This window comes from Saimiri boliviensis, chromosome 10 (genome assembly GCF_048565385.1).
Source record: "Saimiri boliviensis isolate mSaiBol1 chromosome 10, mSaiBol1.pri, whole genome shotgun sequence".
In the NCBI taxonomy this organism is placed as follows: domain Eukaryota; kingdom Metazoa; phylum Chordata; class Mammalia; order Primates; family Cebidae; genus Saimiri; species Saimiri boliviensis.
In genome coordinates this window covers 114631872-114650547 of record NC_133458.1, presented here as the reverse complement: position 1 = coordinate 114650547, position 18676 = coordinate 114631872, and the positions used below count along the sequence as shown (strand labels likewise).

The 18676-nt window shown below is 37.6% G+C and overlaps 1 protein-coding gene across 7 annotated transcripts in view; it reads left to right on the top strand.

Annotated features, from left to right (window-relative positions):
* Positions 1-17794, top strand: part of LOC104651814 (uncharacterized) — a 154312-nt gene extending 136518 nt beyond the window's left edge. For all 7 annotated transcript variants that reach the window (XR_012512222.1, XR_012512223.1, XR_012512224.1 and 4 more), the window contains 2 exons: positions 15390-15515; positions 15940-17794. Coding sequence is in view for 2 of the 7 variants with exons in the window: in XM_074379786.1 (XP_074235887.1) it covers positions 15390-15459 (70 nt within the window). In the remaining 5 variants the exon portion in view is untranslated. The remainder of the gene's footprint in view (positions 1-15389; positions 15516-15939) is intronic.
* Positions 17795-18676: the final 882 nt, after the last annotated feature.

The window sequence follows — 18676 nt, the reverse complement described above, 5'->3', positions numbered from 1 at the left end:
GTATTTTTATATGATATGACATACTGTTGTCTTGTACCATGTGTCTCTGTCACTTTGACAAGACATTAATTCCAATGGTGTTAAAATATTTCTATAAGTGAAAAATTAACCAAGGTGAGTTTGGAAATGTTTAACCTTCTTCCTCAATAGATTCTTGTATTGTAATCCAACCAAGTAAAGGCAAGAGAGTGAAAATATTTATTGTATTGTATGACTTTAACAGCATGTCCCTAACCAAGCAAGATGAGAATGAAGCAGGAACACAGACCATGAATGCATGTCTGTGGAATGCCAGAGAAGTCCAGATTCTCAGCCCATCAGATATGCAGTCTTATAGCATCTTTGAGTATGAGACCAGGTGGAAAAAGAGATTTCATCTAAATTTACAAAGGCTCCTCTGTCTGTGCTTTTCTGACAGAGCTTAAGTGCCTCAGCATGAAGCAGCCAGAGCACGAATTGACAAAACTGAACTGACAATCCCTGACAATCTCTTTTCCCACTGTAAAGCATCATCCATGGGAATAAGAGAGAGCAAGACTCAGGAGCCCTGCCCCTCCTCTCTAGGCAGAGCCCAAGGCGCCTAGGAGGCCAGAGTCAGACTAACGGAGCTACTCCAGTGCAGGATGCCACAGCCTTTCTTTGAGAGCCTCTCAAGAGTCAGTGCAGGGCTCCCTAGCTTCATTCTCACTTTCCTTTTGCTCTTTTTTCCTTTCTGTTACCAAAATACACTGGCATCTTAAAAATAAACAGTGCTGCCTCGCCACAGAGCTCTGTTCTCCTTTAAATAGTCTGACAAGTACAAATGAGTCAAGATTCACTATTGCTCCCGTCCCAGGACAGATCACGGGGCCTTCTCCTTCCTCCTCTTTCTTTCTGGCTGCCTTTATCTTTCTCTCTGCTCCCGCCTTTCTCTCAATCTAGTTTCCAAGTTTCTGGCTGGTTATCAGCCATTCTCTCCCTCTGGGTGCTGCCCTGGGTCTCTCTCAGGAACTCTCTTGGCCTCATTTTTTCTGTGTAACGCTGTTTCTCTTTTTTTTTTCTGTCATCATTCTTTCTGAATGTCTGTATCCCCAAATAAATACAAAACAGGCAGGTAAAGTGAGCCACAGGAAACATAAACCATTTAATTAGGGCATTTGTGCTGTACAAAGTTGAAAAAAAAAATCTGGTCCAGTCTGGCTATGTCGGCATCTTCTGTCACCAGGAACCTCTGGAGAGGTCCTCAAAGACTTCTATTCTTTATGCTATATTTGCATCTCTAATGTGCAATGAAGACAGGCCCTTGGCGTACATGCAAAAGCAATCTGTACTGTGGGGAAGATACGGTCTTTAACCTCAGGTTGAACTAAAAAGCACTGGAAATTTTAAGAGTTTGTTTTGACCTTTCAGGGTCACTCAGGATGGGGATCTGCCTGGCAGTTGTTAATGGTGGTTTGATTGAGCTCCAATACTGTTTTTAAGTCTCCACTTAGAGTCTAGCCAAGTTAAACACATTTTCTTTTCATCTCTACTCTCGTATCCAGTCTGCAGCCTCAGGTCTTCAGTCATTCCTTGGTTCCTCTCTGGATTTTGTCCAAGTTGTTGACAAATCCTCCAATCTTTATTTAAAATTACTTCTTAATTTCATCCTGATAGTATCTCCCAGTGTTTCCTCAATATCAGCATTTTGTTCTGTTTCTGCCCACACATCAAGTTAAATGTGGGAGCAGATGTATACAGAAAAGACCACAGAGCTGTTTCAGGGGATAGGACTACAGGCAAGGCTAGTGTTCAGGCCGTTCAGACAAGCGGATTCTGGGGCTGGCAGTAGTGTTTTCTTTTCTTTTTTGAAAATGACATCTTTTCTTGATTGTAAAATTTATGCTGATCATTGGTGAAAACTTCCAAAATACAGACAAATAAACAAAAGAACATAAAAATTATGGGCAATTCACAAACTGCAGATAATTACTGTTGATACTTTTTATGTTTTCTTTCATTCTTTAACATATAAAAAAAATTTTAAGACAAAGTTTTACTCTTGTTGCCCAGGCTGGAGTGCAATGGCGTGATCTCATCTCACTGCAACCTCCGCTTCCCAAGTTCAAGCGATTCTCCTGCCTCAGCCTCCTGAGTAGCTAGAATTACAAGCATGTGCCACTATACCCAGCTAATTTTTTGTATATTTAGTAGAAACAGGGTTTTACCATGTTGACCAGGCTGCTTTCGATCTCTTTACCTCAGGCGATCCACTCGCCTCAGTTTCCCAAAATGCTGGGATTACAGGCGTGAGTCACTGCACCCAATATATATTTTTAAACAAACTTAACGGTACATTAAGAGTGTTTTACCCTGTAGTTATTTCCCAAATTTATATTTCCTTCTTCCAACTGTAACTTCATGCATTAGAACCACAATACTTTCATTACTGTAATTTTTTTAAGTACTTTGAATTGGTAGAGTGAGCCAATCAACACTCATTTCTCTCTCTCTTTTTTTTTTTCTGACATTTTCCTGACTATTATTTTTCTAATTTTTTTTCTTTCTAGGTGAATGTTTGGTTCACTTTTTTTGGCATTTTGAACACAATTTCATTATATACAAATATTAACACATAAAAATTAAAAAGAGAGCTGACATTTACAGTGTTCTTTCTTTTATTCCTGGAACACAGACATCACTTATTCATCTTTTTTTTTTTTTTTTTGGTTTGTCTACAAAGTTTTATAATGTTATTATATCTTCAGTTTGTAAATAAACATTTCTAGCTTTCTTTAAGCCTTGGCTTCATATATTGCATATGTATGTATGTGTGTCTGATTTTATATTTTTCTTGTATCCCTTATCTCTAGACAAAAATGCTTATTTTTTTATTGTAGTCAAATATACATAGCATAAAATTTACCATTTGAATCATTTTTAAGTGTACAATTCTGTAGCTTTAAGTACTTTCACATTGTTGTGCAACCGTCACCAATATCCATCCAACTGCAGAACAGGTCTTGTCTTCCCAAACTAAAACTTTGTATCTATTAAACACTAACTCCCCATTTCCATCTTCCCCCAGCCCCTCTCAATCACCAATCTACTTTCTGTTTCTATGAATCTGACTATTGTAGGTATCTCATGCAAGTGGGATTATACAATATTTGTTCAGAGAAATACTGATATTCCACTCATCATAATGCTTTTAAAGTTCATTCCTGTTGTAGCATGTGCCAGCATTTTCTTCCTTTTTAAGGATGAACAATATTCCATTTTGTGTTTGTGCCACGTTTTGTGTATGTGCCACATTTTGTGTATCTACCACATTTTGTGTATCCAGTCATCTGTTCATGGACACTTGGTTGCTTCCACATCTTGGCTATTGTGAATAATGCTTCTATGAACATGGATGTACAGTATCTGTTCAATCTCCTGCTCTCAATTTTTTTGGTTTTATACCCAGAAGTGAAAGTGCTGAATCACACAGTAATTCTGTGTTTAATTTTTTGAGAAAACACCATACCATTTTCCACAGTGGCTGCACCATTTTATATTCCCATCAGCAACGTACAAGAGTTCCAGTTTCTTCACATCCTCACCAAGGTTTCTGATTTTCTGCTTTTTTGTTTTGTTTTGTTTTTTAGTAATAGCCATCCTAATGAGTGTGAAGTAGTATCTTGTGATTTTGCTTTGCATTCCCCTAATAATTAATCATGTTGAGCATCTTTTAATGTGCTTATTGGCTATTTGTATATCTTCTTTGGGGATATGTCTATTCAAGTACTGTGCCTATTTTATTTTATTTTATTTTATATTTTTACTTTAGTGTACTTCATTTCATAGGACTATTTTAGGTTCAGCAAAAAAGCGGAAAGTACAGAGGTCCCATTATACCCTTGCCCCCACATATACACACATAGAGCCTTCTTCACCATCAACATCCCACACCAGAGTAGCACGCTGTTACAACCCATAAACCTACATCACACACCGTCATGACCCACCATAACCATCCATAGTTTACATTAGGGTTCACTCTCGGTGTTGTTATACATTCTATAGGTTTTGACAGATGTGTAATGCCATGTACGTACCATTATAGTATCACATAGAATAGTTTCATTGTCCTAAAAGTCCTTCGTGCTCTGCCCGTTGATCCCTTCTTTCCTTCCACTCTTTGGAAACCATTGATCTTTTTATTGTCTCCATAGTTTTGCCTTTTCCAGAATATTATATAGTTGGAATCATACAGTATATATACCTTTTAGATTGAATTGAACAATATTCCATTGTATGGATGTATCACAGTTTATCCATTCATCTACTGAAGGATATATGTGCTGCTGCCACTTTTGACAATTATGAATAAATCTATCAATGTACATATGTAGGTTTTTATGTGGACATAATTTTTCTGCTCCTTTGAGTAAATACCCAAGAGTATGATTGCAGGATTATATGGTAAGAGTATGTTTAGATTTGTAAGAAACTGACATACTTTCTTCTGAAGTGACTGTGCCACTTTGTATTCCCATCAACAGCCAGTGAGGGGTCCTGTTGCTCCACATCCCCACCACAGTTGCTGGTGTCAGGGCTCTGAAGTTTGACTGTTCTAATAGGGATAGGCTGGTATCTCACCATGGTTTTACTTTGCACTTTCCTGATGACATATGATGTACAGTATCTTTTCATATGTTTACTTGCTGTTTATATATCTTCTTTGGTGAGGTATCTCTTCAGATCTTTTACCCATTTTTTAGTCAGGGTGTTTGTTTACTTATTGCTGAGTTTTATGAGTTCTTACTATATTTTGGATAATGATCCTATATCAGGCATGTCTTTTGCAAATATTTCCTCTTAGTCCATGGCTTATCTTCTCATTCTCTGGATAGTGTCTTTCACAGTACCCTTCATAGAGCAGAAGTGTTTAATTTTAGTGAAGTCCACCTTGTCAATTATTTCTTTCATGAATCATGCTTTTAGTGTAGTGCAGTAGTTCACCCTTCCCTGTGGAAGATGTATTCCAAGACCACTAGTGGATGCTGAAACCATAGATAGTACTTACCATATATTACTACATAGTAATAACCATATATTACTACATGTTTTTCCTATTCAATACATATCTATGATAAATTTTAATTTATAAATTAGGTATAGTAAGAATTAACAATAGTAATTAATGATAAAGAGAACAATCAACTATATACTGTAATAAAAGTTATATTAATGTTGTCTGTCTCTTTCAAAATATGTTATTGTACTCTACTTCTTTTTCTTGTGATGATGTGAGGTGATACAGTGCCTATGTGATGAAATGAAGTGAGGTGAATGAGGTAGGCATTGTGACAGAGCCTTGGGATACCACTGACCTTCTTACAGTACATCAGAAGGAGGATCATATGCTTCAGATGATCTTGGATTGTTGAGCCATGATGTTGATGGTTGGATGTCAGCGGCAGACATGTAGACAAATAAGGGTCAGGTAATGTATACAGTGTGGATACACTAACCCAAGGGATGATTAATGTCCCAAGCCGGTCACCACAAGATTTCATCATGCCACTCAGAACAGCAGGCAATTTAAAACTTATGAGCTGTTTATTTCTGGATGTTTCCGTTTAATATTTTTAGACCATTGTTGACTGCGGGTAACTAAAACCACAGAAAGTGAAACCTCAGGTAAGGGGGAAATTACTGTATCTAAAAAGTCATAGCTATAACCAAAGTCACGTAAGGTTTCTCCTATGTTATATCTAGGTATTGCATAATTTTGTGTTTTTCATTTAGGTATATGATTCACTTTGAGATAATTTTTGTGAAAAGTGTAAGAAAAGCCTGTGTCTAGATTCATATTTTTGCATGTGGATGTCCAGTTGTTCCAACATGATTTGTTAAAAAGAAAATATTTTTCCATCATTATTTCCTTAGCTCCTTCATCAAAGGCTACTTTACTATATTTACGTCCACTTCTGGGCTCTCTATTCTATTCCTTTTTATTCCATTCACCTATTTGTCTATTCTTTTAACAATAGCACACTGTCTTGATTACTATGTCTTTTTAGTAAGTCTTAAAGTCAGGTAGTTTCAATCCTCTGATTTTGTTATTCTAGGCCCTTTGCCTCTCTATAGAATCAGTTTGTCAATATCCACAAAAAAACTAGTTGAGATTTTCATTGGAATTGTGCTGAATCTATAGATCAAGTTGGGGGAAACTGTTATCTAGACAATATTGAATCTTCCTATCCATTAACATGTACTGTCCCCCCATTTATTTAGTTCTTTTATTTTATTCATCACAGTTTTGTAGTTTCTCATACAGTTTTTGTGTATATTTTGCTTGAGTTGTGCCTAAGTATTTCATTTTGGGGGTGCCAGTGTAAATAACATCGTATTTTTAATTTTGTATTTCATTTGTTTATGGCTGGCATATGTGAAAGTAATTGACTTTTGTATATTAATCTTATATCTTATAACCTTGCTATAATTGCTTATTAATTCCAGGAGTATTTTCTCTGATTTTTTTTTTCAGATTTTCTACATACACATCACATCATTTCCAAATAAAGACAGTTTTAAATATATATACCTTTAACCAATTTTTCTTGTTTTATTGCATTAGCTAGGATTTCCAATATGATGTTAAAAAGGTGTGGTAAAAGGGGACCTCCTTATCTACTTCCTAACCTTAGTGACAAAGGGCTGAGTTTCTCACCATTAAGTACTATGTTAGCTGGAATTTTTGTCATGAATTCATAATGAATTTTGTCAAAATTTTTTCTGCATCTATTGATATGATTGTGCTATTTTTCTTCTTTAACCTATTGGTGTGATAAATTATGTAACTGATTTTAAAATGTTGAATCAGCCTTTCATATCTGGGATATATCCCACTTATTTTGATGTATAATTTTTATACATTATTGGAGTCAATTAGCTAATACATTGTTGAGGATTTCGCATTTATATTCATGAGACATATTGGTTTCTAGTTTTCTTTTCTTGCAATGTTTTGGTCCAGTCTTGGTATCAAGGCAATGCTGACCTCAGAATGAGTTAGAATTCTGCTTATGAACTCTGAGACAGATTGAAGAAAATTGATATAATTTGTTTCTTAAATGTTGGATAGAATTCACCAGTGAATTCATCTAAGGTGTTACTGGTATTAGAAAGTTATTAATTACTAATTCATATATGCTCTCTCTTTTTTTGAGACAGTCTCACTTTGTCACCCAGGCTGGAGTGCAGTAGTGCAATCATGGTTCACTGCAGCCTTGACCTCCCATCCTTGCCTCCTGAGTAGCTGGAACTATAGCTACAATGTTTGGCTAAAATTTAAAAATTATTTGTAGAGATAGGGTATCTCTATGTTACCCAGGCTGGTCTCAAATTCCTGGGCTCAAATGATCCTCCCACCTCAGTCTCTCAAAGTGCTAGGATTATAAACATGAGCCATCACACTTGGCCTGCTTCGTATCTTTAGGCGTATCCAGATTGTCTGTTTCTCCCTGTGTGAGTTTTGGCAGATTGTATCTTTAAGGGAATTGGTTTACTTCATCTAGATTATCAAATCTGTAGGCAGAGCTGCTCATATTTTATCATCCTTTTGGTGTTCATAGGATTTGAAGATTTGTAGTGATATCCACCTCCTCTTTCATTTTTGATATTAATAATTTGTGTCTTTTCTCTTCTTTTTTCAGTTAGCCTGGCTTCAGGTTTATCCATTTTATTGATCTTTTCAAAGAATCAGCTTTTCGTTTCATTGATTTTCTCTATTGATTTTCTATCTCTTTTTCTGTGTATTTTGGATTTAATTCACTCTTCTTTTTCTGGTTTCCCAAGGTAGAAGCTTGGACAATTGATTTCAGATCTTTTGTCTTTTCTAATGCATGTATTCTATACTGTGAAGTTGCCTCTAGGCACTGCTTTCACTGCATTCCACAAATTTTGATAAGTTGTATATTCCTTTTCATTTAGATCAAAATGTTTTTAAATTTTTCTTTAGATTTCTTGTTGGACTCATGCATTTTTTAGAAGTGTGTTTTTTAATCTCCATGTATCTGGGGATTTTTGGACTGTCTTTTACTTATTGATTTCTAGTTTAGTTCTGAAATCATATATTGTATAATTTCCATTCTTTTAAATTTGTTAAGGTGTGTTTTATGACCCAGAATATGGTTTATAGTAGTGAATATTTCACGTGATCTCAAGAAGAATGTGTATTCTGCTGTTATTGGATGCAGCAGTCTGCAGATGTCAATTCTATTCGTTGATGGTGATATTGAGTTCTACTATATCCTTATTTTTTGCCTGCTGCATTTGTTAGTTCGTAATAGAGAGGTGTTGACCTCTCCAACTATAATGGTGAAGTCATCCATTACTTCTTGCAGTTCTACCCGTTTTTGCCTCACATATTTTGATGCCTTGCTAGTGGGGACATGCATAGGGTGATTACGTATTCTTGAAGAATTGACTGCTTTATCATTGTGAATGTCCTTCTTTATCTCAGATAATTTTTCTTACTCAGGAGTCTGCTCTATCTGAAATTGATATAGTTACTCCTGGTTTCTTTTGTTTAGTACTGGCATGGCATACTGGTGGCATATCTTTCTCCATACCTTTAATTTTAATCTATATGTATCTCTAAATTTAAAGTGGATTTCTGTGGACAATATGTAGTTGGGTTTTGCGTTATGGTCCACTGTAACAATCCTTGTCTTTTAATTGGCATTTAGATCATTAATATTTAAAGTAATTATTAGTATATTTGCATTAATATCTATCATATTTGTTACTGTATTTGATTCATTGTCCAGCTTCTTTTGTCTCTGTTTTTGTCATTTATTCTTTTTCTGCCATTTGTAGTTTTAATTAAACATTTTATACAATTTTATTTTTCCTCCTTTCTTAGCCTAGCAATTATGTTTCATTTTCTTACCTTTTTTTAATGGCTTCCCTAGAGTTTGCAACACATTTACAACGAATCCAAGTCCACTTTCAAATAACACTATACCACTTCATGGCTAGTGTGAATACTATATAAGAACAAAATATTGCTAATTCTTCCCTCTCATTCCTTCTATCTTTGCTGTCATTTGTTTCCCAATGCTAATACACAGCATTTCACAATGCTAACAAGCATATATCTAGTTTTGAACAAACCGCTATCAGACCAATTAAGAACAAAAATTAAAATTTGTAATTACTTCCATTTATTTCTTCTCTAATACTCTTTCATTAATTATGTAGAGTCAAGTTTTTGACCTATATCACTTTTTTTCTCTCTGAGGAAGCTCATTTAACATTTCTTGCAAGGCAAAAATTTTCTCAAGGTTTGTGTGAGAAGGTCTTCATTTCCCTTCTACTTTTTTTTTTTTTTTTTTTTTTTTTTTTTTGAGACAGAGTCTCACTCTGTCACCCAGGCTGGAGTGCAGTGACACGATCTCGGCTCACTGCAACCTCTGCCTCCTGAGTTCAATTGATTCTCCTGCCTCAGCCTCCTAGTAGCTGGGACTACAGGCATGTGCTACTACGCCCAGCTAATTTTTGTATTTTTGGTAAAGACAGGTTTTCGCCATGTTGGCCAGGCTGGTCTCTAATTCCTGACCTCAGGTAATCCACCTGCCTTGGCCTTCCAAAGTGCTAGGATTACAGGTGTAAGCCACCATGCCTGGGCTCCCTTTCACTTTTAAAGGATAATTTCACAGGATATAGAATTCTAGGTTGGAGGCATATTTCACTTTCAAGATTTAATTCCACTCTCTCCTTACTTGCATGATTTCTGAAAAGTACAGTGTATTTTCCCTCAAGCTTCTTTTAAGATTTTTTCTTTACCTTTGAATTTTGGCAGTTTGTAACACGCCTAGTTTAGTTTTTGTTTTTGTTCCCATCTATCCTGCCTGGTGTTCTCTGAGTTTCCTGAATCCGTGCTTTGGTGTCTGTCTTAGTCTGCTCAGGCTGCCGTCACAAAGTACCACAGAATGGGTGCCTTAAACAACGAACATTTATTTTCTCACAGTTTTGGAAGCTGTGTCAAGGTCAGGGTGCTGTCAGAGTCGGTTTCTGATGAGGCCTCTCTCCCTTGCAGTCACTCGCCTTCTTGCCATGTCCTCATATGGCCTCTTCTCTGTGCATCTGCAGAAAGAAAAAGAAAAGGTTAAGGTCTTTGGTGTTTCTTCCTCTCCTTCTAAAAACATAAATCCTATTGGGTTACAGACCCATCTCTGAAACCTCGTTTAACTCGTTTTACCTCCTTGCAGGCTCTATTTCCAAATGCAATGGGAGTTAGGCCTTCAACGTATGAATTTACAGGGAGGGGCGCAATTCAGTCTATAACTGTGTCTCACATTAATTTGGGGAAATTCTCAGGAGTTTTACTTTAAATATTGCTTCTATTCCTTTCTCCCTTTCTTCGCCTTCTGGTAGTCCCGTTATATGTATCTTATACCTTTTATAGTTGTTCCACAATTTTTAGATATTTTGTTATTTATGTTCAGTTTTTTTCTCTTTGTTGTTCATTTTCGAGGTTTCCATCGATATATTCTCAAGCTCAGGGTTCTTTCCTCTGCTGTTTTCAGTCAACTAATGAGCCTAACAAAATATTCCTCATTTCTATCAAAATAGAATTGGTTTTGAATCTCTAGTATTTCTTTTTATTTCTTCTTAAAACTTTCATCTCTGCTTACATTATTCTTCTGTTCTTTTAGGATGTCTACTTTTTCCCCGTAAGCTGCCTCCTACAGCAGGCACTGTTGGTGCCCTGCCTGTATCCCCTCTTGGTGCTCATCATTCTGGATGTGTCAGTGGTTTCTGACTTTAAGCACTAACAGTTCTCTGAGTACTTCTATGCTCTTCAGAAGCCTACTCTGCATATGCAAATAGTGAGCCTAAACTGTTGGGGAGACAATGCCCTTAAGAGAGGTTCCCAACCAATGGTGGATGGGAGTTGATGAATAAATGCCCCCCAATTCCCCTATTTGAATGGGACAACTCTTAGTACCTTCTATACAGGGTCCCAGCAGAACTTGGCTGCAGTTCCACAGTGGTCTCCTGATCGTTTTTGCATCCTCTCTTGGCTTCCTTCGTTCTGTCACTTCCTTGACTTACTATCCTATTTCTGTACTCTGCCACATAAACTACTTGCATTCAAATCTTCATCTCCCACTCTGCTTTTTGAGGAACTCACTTAGGACATCTCTCCATTCCCACTTTAGCTCAACAATTCATCTCCTTTCACCTGAACAGTTGCAATGATATCCTACCTTCTCTCTCCTGGCTTTGATTTCTTTAGGTCTTGCCTTCAAATAAATATTTCTAAAACACAAATTTGATCATGTCTCATTATATGTAGGATAAAACTCCTTAGCCTGGCTTATAAGGTCCCCAAGATCTCATGCTCTTGCTTCTGTCTCCCTCTCCATCTTCACCTCCCACCTTTTCCCATCACCATCCCATGCTAGCTCACATGGAACAATTCACACTCCTTCAGATGCACCCTGCCATCCTATCCTCCGTGAATTAACACACACCTGGCATGTCTTCCACCAGCCCAATGTGCAGCTAGTGAGCCCACATTCATCTTCTACTTCTGCCTCAGTGAAGGGTGTTCCTTACACATATGGGTCACAGGAAGACCTCCACCTGTGTCCAACCTTGTGCTAGTCACACTGCAGTCGAGTTATTTGCCACAATGTCCATGTCCCCCACTATGCTAAGAGTTGCTTGAGGGAAGCAGTAGTCTCCTGGATCAATGACCTCCAAGGAATCCACACACAGCAGGTGCTTTAGGAAGTTGTCTTGTGGTAATGAATGGCTGAGTGCAATAATGTACAGTATCTAACTGCTGTCAGAGCTGGAATTCCAACATGGGTGTGTTCATTTCCAAAGCCTGCTCTCTTTCCACTGCAGTGTGCTCTCCAAGGAAGAGAGCTCCACATCATGACTCTGTTGCTTCCACAGGCTGGCTGTCTTGTACCAACACAATGGGCATGCAATCATCACACATTTTGATGCCTGATGCTTCCCTTTCTATAGTCAGGAAGCGTAGATTCAGATCCTCATCTTTTTGGCTCCACAAAACCCTTACTTTTTCTTTCTCCCTACTCTAAGTCAGAAGAAAAGAGTGTTTTGAAAGAGCAGAGCCAGGAAATAAGATCATTCTGAGAAAGGTATCAGAACAAAGTAACTCTCTGGAGAGGGTGGGAGGTAAGGAGTGAAGAAGGAAGTTTGAGGGTTGACTGTCATAATTGCTGCCATTGAGAGCACGAGTGAGAGAGGAAGAAATCCAGGTGATTTTTCACAGAACTCGGTAACCATGCATTTGTATGTTAATCATTACCTCATTGTGTTAACCTGAGCCCGATTTAAAACTACTATTGAAAGTGCATCGTCAGTGTGTAATTCAGACAATGCTTTCACTCTAAGGTTTTGGAAAAACTCCTTCATTAGTCCTCCCCATCCTGGGGTTGGGGAAGGGGAGCAGGAAGAAGGTCAAGGCTTAGCTAATGTTTGCAATGGTAATGAGAATACCACGGGTGCTCCCTCAGGCTCCATCTTTGGGTGAAAACAATTTGCTGTTGGTTCCTGAGCTCTTTCTCCATTAATCCAGAAACTCCCCATTGTCTCAAGATCCCTGCTTCCACAGGGGATCCAAGATGGCTCAAGCTCCTCTTTAGCAGGCATTCCAGCTTCCCACCACCTTCTCTAGGCACCTTCTGCTTGTCATGAATGGATCTTTAGTTCTGGCACTGATATTTAAACAGAGACAACTGTTATATTATCAAAAGCCAACTTATCGTTATTATGTATCTCTCTCTCCAATGACAATTATTTAAGGAGATACACCTCTACTGTTGCTATTTAAAAACTGCAGTAGCCTCCAACATTTTCTGCTCAAGCCTACATAATAGACAGGTGATAGATATTAAGTAATAACTTTAAAAGTCTTGATTCTGAAGTCAAAATGTCTATACCAGGATTTAGTCTACACACCAAATTGTATTCAGTTTCAGGTCTCCCCTCCCTCATCTTGACAGCTGCAAAGGTGGTAGATTCTTCTTTCTCCTACTGATGCTTCCCTCCCCACTGCCCCATACCTGCCAGGCATTTTCTGATCAGGTCAGAGAATGGCATAGACAGGGAAAATGAAAGTTTCGTGGACAAGTACTGATCGGGGCTGACTTTGCATCCTGTGCCTGGCAGATAAATAAGGCCCCCTCCTCTTGTAGGTCTTTTCTTTATTCTCCGGAGTTTCTGTCACCGAAAACCACTTTTGCTATTGCTTTGAGCCTGAAAGGTATATCCTATTTCAAGTGGAAAACCTTAGGAATCTCATGATAAGCGTCAGATTCTCACTGCTGGGTTTCTTCACTTTCTTATGGGTGGCACCCAAGATGGCCACATGCCTGACCTTGATCTTTCTCTATTTCTATGTGTCTGTTTGTCTCTGTAGGAAATGAACCATGCTCCATGGGAAACAAGCACCCCTTGACCCAACAAATGTTGGGATCACAGGAAGGATCCATCACAGGGTTCTACACCCTGTCATCATTTCACGTTCTCATCATCAAGCACAACTCCTCCATGTCTCTCAAATGTAGGGGACATGTTTCAAGCTCTCCAGTCACCCCACAGAAGCCTATCACTGGGATCATGATGCATACCCCCCACGCCTTCTGGCAGGAGACGCTCATGGCACCGCACTAGCTCTTCCCAAAGAAATACTGTGCAGTGGAGTAGAGGATGGAGTAGGAAACTAACAGAAATAAAATTGAAATATAATTCTGGAAGGCCTCAAATTCTAGCTAAGATGTCAAAACTTCAGTTAGAAGCAATGAGTGAGGAGGCAGGGCCAAGAGTAACACAGCAAGTGACATGGAGAGAGTCATGCTACAGACAGTCATCTGGTTTGAAAACAGTGCTTGCATAATAGCAGTTGAGTTTAAGACCCCTAATTACCCTCTTCTCTCTCTCTCTCTCTCTCTCTCTCTCTCTCTCTCTCTCCTGCTCATTTTCTAAGACCAGCCAAATATCTCCTCATTTGTCCTTGAAGACTGATTTAACCCTGTCATGAAAAATTAATTGATTATTTTTCTTTATATCCACAGTCCTTATACATGTTGTCCTAAATTTGTGTGTGTTTGTCTGTGTATGTGTATATGAATGTTTGTCCTTTAAAGAAACATGAATTTTCTTTTTTGTTGTTTTTTTTTTTGTTGTTGTTTGTTTGTTTTTTTGAGACGGAGTTTCGCTCTTGTTACCCAGGCTGGAGTGCAATGGCGCGATCTCGGCTCACCGCAACCTCCGCCTCCTGGGTTCAGGCAATTCTCCTGCCTCAGCCTCCTGAGTAGCTGGGATTACAGGCACGCGCCACCATGCCCAGCTAATTTTTTTTTTTGTATTTGTAGTAGAGACGGGGTTTCACCATGTTGACCATATGGTCTCGATCTCTTGACCTCGTGATCCACCCGCCTCGGCCTCCCAAAGTGCTGGGATTACAGGCTTGAGCCACCGCGCCTGGCAAGAAACATGAATTTTCAAACATCAAAGTCTTGCTTTGTATAATTTTGAATTTTCCATTAGCTATACATAGATTTGTTGGTTGAAAAGACAGTTTGGATGAAGAAAGAGACTCCATTTGAAGATTGTTGCAACAGTCTATCAATGGAGTGAAATTTGGAATGGAAAGACCCAATAAAAGATACCAATTAATATTTATGTATTTATATATGAATGCTCCTTTTACTTTTAGTAAATTCTGAAAAAAAAAAAATATTTTTCTTTTGTTTTCATTGAAAGAGTTTTTAATACTACAAATACATGACATTGAGGTTTGGAATGATACATAGGCCTCACAATCAAGTCCTTTTTTTTCTGGAGGAAGGCTTCAAGTCCTAATCAACTGCTAGTAACAACGTTTTTACAAATCAATGTAATAACAAGGGTTTTTAATTCACATTTTTATTTTTAGCATTCTAGTTTTAATGTCCAGATTAGAATTTAGTTCAATTCCCTAGAAGGAATGGTTGTTCTTTTGCAAATGGTTGTTCTTTTGCAGTATGAGAGAATCCACAAAAACACCTTGAAGAGGTTGATTTTATATTTTGATATACTGCCCTTTGCATTCCAAAGTTAACACTACAAATGAAGCCAAATATGACACACTTACCTAAGTCCAAACATCCATATTTAGTCCAACATTAACTGAAAAATCCTGTGGGGGTGAAATGCACTCCAGTGAATAGAAACCACTTCTCACAGCATGTCTTATGCACATGCACTCTAGGATGGAGTCAATGGGGAAGTTCAAATAGGGAAGTCCCAAATCCTAAAACCCATTTTAATATCCACAAGGTCAATTAACCATAACCATTTTCCTGCCTGAATTCCCAGTTGCCATGAATTGCTCACTAATGATATTTCTCCAGGGTCTTCTGGATTTTGCAGTTCTCTGCTTCATTAGGACCAGGAACTTGTCTGAGCCCAGAGAGAGCCTGAGTGGTGACGTTCAAAGGGAGAAGATAAGCCTGGACTCCTTGGAAAGGATGTTAGAGGTGACCTCACTTTTCAACATTCTTTCTCTAAAGAGAATACCAGGGATGGTGTAGATTACAGAAATCCAGGTGCTATATTTAGGCTAGAATGATGGTTACTAAGGGAATTTCTGTCTACCTGGTATGGTACAGAGGATGGGCTACCTAGTTGTTGACAAACTCCATGACCTTCCTCTATGAAGGTGTATTTGTATGCAGGGGGTTCTGTAACACATCATCACAAAATTTAGGCATAGCCTAAAACAAGAGTTCTGAGGACTAGATGTCTGCTCTCTCTGAAACTTCTCAAAGAGAATCCTTCCTTGCCTCTTCTGGTGGTTGCCAGCAATCCTTGGCACTTCTTAGCTTGTGGCAGCATAATCCAAATCTCTGCCTTTGTCTTCCATAGCTGTCTTTCCTCTGTATCTCTATTCTCCCTTCTTAGGAAGACAAGAATTATGATGAATATATGGCCCAGGCAAATTGAATATGACCTCACCTTAACTTGATGACATCTGCAAAGACTCCATTTTCAAATAAGATCACATTTACAAGTGGACATGAATTTGAGAAGATACAATTCAACCCAGGACAGTGGGTGTTTGAAGGAAGAACTGAAGAACATGGGATGAATGTCTTTATCCAATGAAGCCGAGAGCCAGCCTCATAAAGGGCTGGCACATAATGGGCTGGGGATCTGAATACGTGTGATTATGTGAGAAGGATAAAGACAAGTAAGAACTGAATGCCTCTTCGCAACCACTGTCCTCAAGTTTATTTCTAGGCTATTTTTGTGCACGTCAATTTATGTCCTATCTCATTCAAATGGACCTGAAGTCACAGAAGTTAGAAGGATTTTAATATTCCTGAAGGAAATCAACATTCACAAAATACGCACTAAGTGTCTGGCACAGTTCTAGATTCCATGAACAAGCTATCTCATTAAACTTCCTTATCAGAAGTAGCAATTATTTTCCCAATAATACAGGTAAGGAAACTGAACCTGAAAAAATAACTTCCTTCTTCCAACGTTAGTTGTACACATATTTAACTAATTTGCATTCAAATAGAAGTAAGCATAAAACATTAAATAAATTTTTTCATACCATTTAATGCAAAGCATTATCTAGAGTCACGCTGCGGGCAATGGATCTTTTTATTGTGATTTAATTCACACATTATTTAGGACAGAAATTATCTTCCACTTCCTCATGACCTCCATGAAATCTCAGTACACAAAAAATACATAGACAGCATCAATGGTGGAGTCGCTCACTGGCTTTTATAAATCCTCAAATCAGAATTCACACTTTAATTCCAAATAAACTGGAGAAAATCACTGGAAAGTATAAAATCCATCTGTAGCCTGAAATCTGCCACACAACAATTATGCCATTTGGGAAACTCAATTCTCTAGTTCCCTGATCTGTTAAACCAGGGTGCAGTGCTGATGTATCTCTAAAGACTCCTTCGCTTTATTGTTTTATGATCGTAAGCATTTTCAAACCACAATCCTTTTAAAGCTTCTAGGCAAAAAACCATCACTGGTAAGAAACACATTTTAATTCATTTTAAATTCAAATTCTTATTTGACCACAACCTGATTTCTTCGAGACCTATGTTAAATTGTGGGAATGTGTGGCACCATACTGAGAATAGATGAGATACTATGTTGCCCAATGACTTCTACCAATTGTGCATTTCTCTACTGTTGTCAAAATTTTTGAGCCTGTGTATACCTGAGAAGAAGGTGCTTGCTGAAAGGGTATTGTTTGCTCCTTGTGGGTAATGTTACTCCCCTGGACTGGCTGTGAGACCTCCTCCTCCCCTTGGAGGAAAAACTTCAGCCCATGTGTTTGGCAGATGATTAAAACAAGCTCTGTTGAGAGGTTTTCCTTTTGACGCAGTAAAATCAGAGAAAAGAGAAAGAACATACTAGTGACTTTCTTTTCTACAAGGATGTTTCAACTTCAAGAATGTGGACATGACGACTCCTGAAAATCAGCACTTTGGATTCATGTTGGCTAGTATGCCAATAAATAGCATGGCCGGGGGATCTGCCTTTAATAAGACTCCATTTGATTTGCAGTTCTTGAATAGATCTGCTTCTTAGAAGTAGGATAAGATTTTTACAAGGTCTGGGTTGCAAAGAGTAAGTTTTACCTCGCCTTAAGCATCATTTGGCCACCTAGGAATTCCAGCAGAAATTTGCCAAATTTAAAATGCATGGATTTAAATAGTTCAAAATAGATTGACTTTCTATCCACAATTTTTGAAAATACCCCATTAATTTTTGTAAAGGTAAACTTATGACTTTATGTATTATGTAATAATGTATTAATTAATAATGTAATAATTATGTATTTATGTATTATGTAATAATATATTATATAATATGTATTAATAATGTAATATGTATTATGTAATAATAATGTTAGTTTCACATGCATGTATTTGGGGATATGTGTTTATGTATTATGTAATAATGTATTATATAATATGTATTAATAATGTAATAATTTGTATTATGTAATAATGTTAGTTTCACATGCATGTATTTGGGGATATGTATTAACTAGATAGTTACTTTTAAAAGTGTTTTTTATTTAGAAATTAAAGTATTTTTAAAAAGCCAGCCTGCGCAGCATAATGAGACCCCATCTCTACAAAGAAACAAGCATGCTGGCAAATGCCTGTGTGGTCCTAGCTACTAGAGAGGCTGAACTGGGTGGATCGTTTGAGCCCAAGAGTTCAAAGCTGCAGTGAACTATGATCCCACCACGGCAGTCCATCCTAGGTGACAGAGTGAGACCCTGTCTATAAATAAATACATGTTTTAAAGACAGAAACTATCTTATCTGTTTTGAGCCAGGTTTCTTAGATATTGAGATGTGTTTGTCATACACATACACACACACACTCATACACACATCCAGCAATTATAAGCATTCAGGTTGGAATATTTGGACTCTTACTATAGTACACAGAGACTCATCCTTCATGACCAGGGTGAGTCAGTTATAGGAACTGATAACTTAAAAAAAAAAAAAAAAAAAATCAGGTGGCTCACAAGATACCATGAGCACCATGAACAATTATATAAGAGTAAGTTTTTAATGTGATATCTGTAAGTAATAGTATATATAGTATTGTATACTACATATGTATATATGTAGCAATAG